At 63.1% G+C, this 5,599-nt stretch overlaps 1 protein-coding gene across 4 annotated transcripts; it reads left to right on the top strand.

The window, feature by feature from the left end:
• Nucleotides 1-1,251: 1,251 nt before the first annotated feature.
• Nucleotides 1,252-4,691, top strand: LOC149860953 (membrane-spanning 4-domains subfamily A member 4A-like). Of its 4 annotated transcripts, none has more exons than XM_090053627.1 (8): nt 1,252-1,378; nt 1,728-1,887; nt 2,225-2,341; nt 2,881-2,937; nt 3,335-3,412; nt 3,667-3,822; nt 4,024-4,143; nt 4,477-4,691. In XM_090053627.1, the coding sequence occupies exons 2-8, from the start codon at nt 1,768-1,770 to the stop codon at nt 4,546-4,548; spliced, it is 720 nt and encodes a 239-aa protein (XP_089909753.1). In that variant the 5' UTR covers nt 1,252-1,378; nt 1,728-1,767; the 3' UTR covers nt 4,549-4,691. The 4 variants fall into 4 exon arrangements, with proteins under 4 accessions (XP_089909753.1, XP_089909756.1, XP_089909755.1 ...); XM_090053629.1 differs by having other exon boundaries at nt 1,259-1,374; nt 1,731-1,887; XM_090053628.1 differs by having other exon boundaries at nt 1,259-1,378; nt 1,731-1,887.
• The last annotated feature ends 908 nt before the right edge of the window (nt 4,692-5,599 follow it).

Below are 5,599 nucleotides of genomic sequence, written 5' to 3'. Positions count from 1 at the left end.
GACCTAGTCATCCATGTGCCCTAGTCCCCCCGCTGCTTGTCCCAAATCTGGGGAGAGTGTCCCTTCCTCCTGCCCTGGGACAGCGACAGGGGATGAGTGTCCTTCCAGACCCAAGGCTCTCCTGTGCATCCCCCACCCCAGCCCCTGGTGCTGCTCCTGGATGGGCTTAGGTTGGTCCTGGCCTCACGTGCCCCCACAGACTCCAGGCTGTACTGCCCCTTCCTGCCCTGCTCCATCATGCCCTGGGACTGGCAGCGCCCAGGGGCTCCCTGGGCCGGGGGGCAGCTCCCGGCTGCAGCACCAGGATTTTCTGCCTCTTCAGGGCTCCCTGTTCACTGCTGCGTGGACTGCGCAGTCCAGGCTGGGCACCAGGGTCAGAGCTCCTGGGCTCCTGTGGGGTCAAGGGGGTGGCAGCAGAGAGGCTGGAGCCAGGGGGCCTGGCGCTCCCTCAGCTCTGGAAGCAGCGTGGCCTAGGGGGATTCGAGCAGAGGGTGAGCAGGACCTGGGCTTTCCTCCTGCCATCTGCTGCTGCATGCCCTCATCGGCCCCAGCAGGGTGCAAAGGGGTCACGGGGCCACAGGTCACACCGCGAGGCTTCGACCACGCTCTGACCAGGCCGGGCTGTGGGGTTTGCACCTGACCACGGCTCTGCATGAAAAACAGATCCAGCCTCCAAGGAGGCTGAGCTGGGAGAGAAGCCCGGTGCTCCAGTGCCCCCTTGTTTAACCCCCAGATGCTGCTCCTTGCCTGCAGCTGGGACAGACCCTAGATGTCCGGGCTCCTGGCTCCTCCCGTAGCGCCCCCCCCCCATGTTTCCTGGGATCCAACGACCTGCTGCATTCGCTAGATGCCCCTCACCCCCTGTGCAGCGGGGCTGTGGTGTGCTGTGACCCCGGCCCCGTGCCCTCACTGCACATCGTCCGCTCAGTGCCCCACACGTTCTGCCCAGCCAGGGGGCCCGATCCCTGGGCCTGGCCCTAGGTGTCCCACGCTTCAACCCCACCCCTGCCCCTGAGCTGAGCACGGGCCGGCAGCCGAGGCCTGGGTTGCAGACAGGAGGCTGTGATCGGGGCATGAGGTCCTGCCTAATCCCCCCTGCCCCCACCATGCAGCTCCTCCTAATGCCCCCTCTGCAGCATGACGGCCCTTGCCCCTCTGTGTGGCCCAGTTGTGCAGGCCCCTCCTGGCAGCTGCCCCAGGCTTTCGCCCTGTTGCACAACCTGACCCCAGGGCAGGGATTCACTTTCTGCACCTCCCTCGTCCAGCTGTTCCCACTTCTCCTCTGGGCCCCGCTCTTCCTTCCTCTTCAGGCAGAGGGGCCAGGCTCCAGTGTCACCCACTGCAGAGGCACAGCTGAGGTTGCTGCTAGAAGGGGCAGGTAGGGGTTGCCCCTGGGGCTGGGGCTGGGCCAGGGGGGTGGGGTGACCCGGGACAGGCCCTGCCCTTCCCCAGCTCATCAGAGCCAGGCCCCTTAGCTCCAGGAAGGGGATAGCCTCTGTACCCGATGGACCCCAGTCTCCTACCAGAGCCCAGGAGAGAACCCAGGTGTCCTGGCTACCGCTGCCATCCCTCACAGTCCCCACCCGCTCTGTCCTGAGGCTGGGATGGAGCCCAGGTGTCGGGGCTCGCCTTCCCCAGCCCACCAGACCCCGCGGCTGGGGTGGACCCCAGGTGTCTGGCTTCTGGCTTTTTGTCCCTTAACTCTGCCCCTCTCCTCCTGTCCGCAGCAGCTCCCACCAGCCGAGTGGGAGCTGGGTCAGCTGAACCATGGAGCAAAGGGCCCCTGGCACTGTCTTGCTGACGCAGATCGTGCCCCCCACCCAGGCCTCTGGAAGCAGGCCAAAGCCCCTGGAGAAGTTCCAGCAGGGGGAGCCACTGGCCCTGGGGGTGAGTACATCTGCCTGGCTGGGCAGCATCTCCATGGAAGACCAGTCTGGTCAGGGGGTCGTGGGCCCAGATGCTCAGGCCAGCAGGTGGGGGTCACACTGGGAGTGTGGGAGCTGGGGGGTATGGAGAGGGTTCGGATGGACTGGGGGGAGCAGAGGACCCCACGGCAAAGGGCGGGGTGGAGGCAGACGGCGTCCCTGGCTCAGGACTGCGTAGCAGGGCTGAGTAACTGCGCAGCAAGGACCGAGGGGGCTGGGGTCGGGGCTGGGCTGGGCCAGGATTGGGGCCATCAGGAGCAGCCTGTGACGGTGATGCCCCTGCTCTGGTGTCCCGGCAGATCACACAGATCCTCGTGGGCATCCAGCAGGCCGTGTTCGGGATCATCATGATCCCACTGTTCGATTTTCACTACCCTGCTGTTCATGTGGGAACGTCCGTCTGGACCAGCTTCCTGGTGAGCCTGGGGCAGGGGGAGCTGGTGGCACGGGACATCTTAGAAGTATCCCTGAGATGCCCAAAGCAACTGGCCCTACGTGCTCCACAGGCTGGTACCCACAGCGGGGGGCGGGTAGGAACAGTTACCCTGTAGTAACCTGGCGCCCTGCAGGAGGGGCCGAGTCACCTCAAAGTAACAACAGAGTAACCCCATTGTGGGAGCTGGGTGGCCCCATAGGAATGACTGAGTAACTGCTGTAGGCACTGAGTAACAATATCCTGGTGCCTGAGTAACCTCGTAGTAGGGACTGCGCATCTGCATGGTAGGAAATGAGAACCATGCACTAGGGTGTGAATGCCCCTGTGGTAGGGCTGAGTAACCTGGGGGTAACAAGTGAGTATCCCTGCACCAGGGCCTGAGCAACCCTGTGGTAAGGTCTGACTACCCCTGTAGTAACCCCACCTTATCTTGTGAACACACCCCAAGCCCATCCGCCCCCCAGGCCTGCAGGCTGTGACTAGGCCCCTGATCCCCCCTCTGCCCTCTCTCCCCTGCAGTGTGTGATCTCAGGCTCCCTCTCGGTGGCGGCCTCCAGGAAACCCAAGATCTCGCTGGTAAGAGCTGCAGCAGTTCAAAGCACCGCTGGGCCTCGCTGGGCATGGACATTTGGTGGGGAAGGACTTGGGTGTGTGGGGTGGGAATTGTCAGGCAGAAAGGGACTGGGGTGAGGGGAAACCCCAACTGGACTGGAACCGGAGGGAAACTTTGTTCCAAACTGGGAAATACAGTGCCAGGATGTCTAAACTTGGCACATTCCCTTCCTGCCCCCAATGCAGCATCAATCTGAGCCTGAGCAGAGGGGCAAGACCCTCTAGCCAGGACCCTCCAGGGCTGGTCCCTGCAGGAGCATTGGCTCAGCCTAGTCCCCAGCCCCAGCCAGCACTCAGCACCTCTGGGAAAGGTTAAAGCCCCCCCCCGCAGCTAGAAACTTGAGCCCTGAATTTGCCTCAGCACCCCAGTGCTCCAGCACCCCCAACCCTAATGGAGCATAAAGTCGGGGGGAAGTTGGAAACCTCAGAAACCCACCAGGTAAGCAACAGGCCCTGGATGAGAGCATGTGGCACCAGGGAAAGGCTGCAGCAACAGGGTCCTCCCCAGAGCCAGATGGGTCTTGCCAGGGATCTGTCTTGGGTTGGGGCTGGGGGGCAGGACCTGGGGGCCAAGCTTGGAGATTTGAGGGAAGTCAAGTTCATGGGGCCCAAAGCCTGCAGAGTGGGGCCTGGGGCTCAAGGGGCAGTGGGGGCCAAGGGGTCTTGCGTGCCTACCCCCTTGCCCCCCTGCAGGTGAAGGCAGTGCTGGCCTTGAACTCCGTGAGTGCTGTACTATTGGGCACGGGCCTCTTGGTGTTCCTCTTGTCCTTCACCATCACCCATGGTGCCCACTACTGCCAGTGGGACTCAGAGCTGATGGAGTGTGTGAATGCCGCCCCTGAAGTCCAGGTGAGCCAGGCCCATGGCTGCCAGGGGTAGGGGGGCACTAGGGGGCGCTGTGGTGCAGGGGGCCACTCGGGGGCACCATGCAGTGGGGTGGGCACTGGGGGGTGCCTTGCTGTGGAGAAGGGGGGCACTGGGAGGCAGGTGCAGGGGGTAGCCGGTGCCCTCTGCCCCAGGCGCTGCTCCTGACTGTTGCTGCCCACTCAGGGTATCATGGATGGCATCATCATACTCCTCTTCATACTGACACTGCTGCAGTTCTGCCTGGCCCTGACCGGCGCAGCCTTCGGGTGCAAAGCCACCTGCCGGGACAGCTTCGTCGACCTGGTACTGCTGGGCTCCCCGCAGGTCCTGGGGCTGGGGCGCCTCTCTTGCTGGGGCTCAAGGGCAGCTCTGTTGTGGGTATGACATGCCGGCCCAGGAGGGGCTGTGTGTGCCTGGGCTGTGCCCTGCACTGAGCGGCCTGGACTTTGCTACAAGGTGTGACCTGGGGAGTGTAGAGGTGGGCAGCTGGGATGCCTGGGTTCTGCCCCTGACCTGGGAGGGACTGGGAGGCTGCAGGGTTGGAGCAGGGAGCCCCGACCCTTGGCTGCTCCCCCAGCTCTGGGAAGGGAGAGGAGTCCGGTGACCGACCGTCTGTTTGTCCATCCATCTCTCCAGGCTGTGGTGATTTACCAGCACACAGAGCCATCCACTAACCCCACCTGCACCCTGACCCCAGGAACCGTGTGAGCCACTTGCCACAGCTACTGGGACTATCCACACCAGCAGCATGAGCCTGCCGTGTGGGAACAGACCCACCCCTGAAAGTGGCATCGGCCACCTGCCTCCCCTGGCCCACAGCACTGCCTGCCCCAATAAACATGGTCAGATCAGCTACTGACCCCCGAGCATCTGTCCAGAGCCCTTCGCCCAAGCCCTGCCCCAAGAGAACTCATGTGGGGGGAGGGTGGGGCTGAGACTGGGCATGCTTGGTGCAGGGCACAGACACGGGTGTGAGCTGAAATCAGGCATGCCTGCTGCAGGTGCAGCTCTAGCTGTGGCAGATACCTTTGGGGCAATGTGCTGCAGCTGCTGTTCCACTGCTCTCTGTGAAGCCCTTCAGCTTGTCCCCAGACCTTCCTTACCCCATTGCCCAGGCCTCTGCTCCCCACCTTCCTCTTCCAAGCCCATTGTAGCCCAGGGGTGGTCTGAACATGTTGCTTGACCAGGGAGGCAAAGACAGGTGGCCGGGAGCAGGTGAAAGGGCTGGGGCAGGGCAGGGCAGAAGCAAGAGGAGGAGCAGGAGGACATTCCCCACCCTGGGCAGAGGAGGCCCCTTGCAGGGCAGTGGCCACTGCTGCTGGGATGGGAGCAGAGGCTCTTGGGCAACTGCGAGTGACAAGCCAATTCTTACCTTGTCCCCCACCCCGTCCCAGCCCCCTTGGCTCTAGTGCTCACAGGAGCAGGGGTGGGTTAGACCCTTCCATCCTGCAGACAGCAGCTGATGCTTGCTCAGCCCTGGTGCCAAGCAGCCCCATGCAAAGTCCTGCAGCCAGGCCCTGTACGTTCAGATCCCAGGGAGCGAGCAAGGCCATCAGCCCTTCCCACTGCCCCTCCACAGCCCTTGCCAGACTGGTTCTGCAGCAGTGATGGGGGCAGGGGTTGGAGGGGGGCAAAGAGATCATACACTTACATGCAGCTGGCACAGAGGAAGAGGAACATTTAAATAGGCACTTGGATGCTGCCACTCATGCCGCTATTGCATCTTGTGCCCACTTGTCTACCGTGAAATCATCATTAA

The sequence above is a fragment of the Crocodylus siamensis genome, chromosome 6 (assembly GCF_052110815.1).
Source record: "Crocodylus siamensis isolate JL-2025a chromosome 6, ASM5211081v1, whole genome shotgun sequence".
In the NCBI taxonomy this organism is placed as follows: domain Eukaryota; kingdom Metazoa; phylum Chordata; order Crocodylia; family Crocodylidae; genus Crocodylus; species Crocodylus siamensis.
This window is presented reverse-complemented; position numbering and strand designations above follow the sequence as displayed.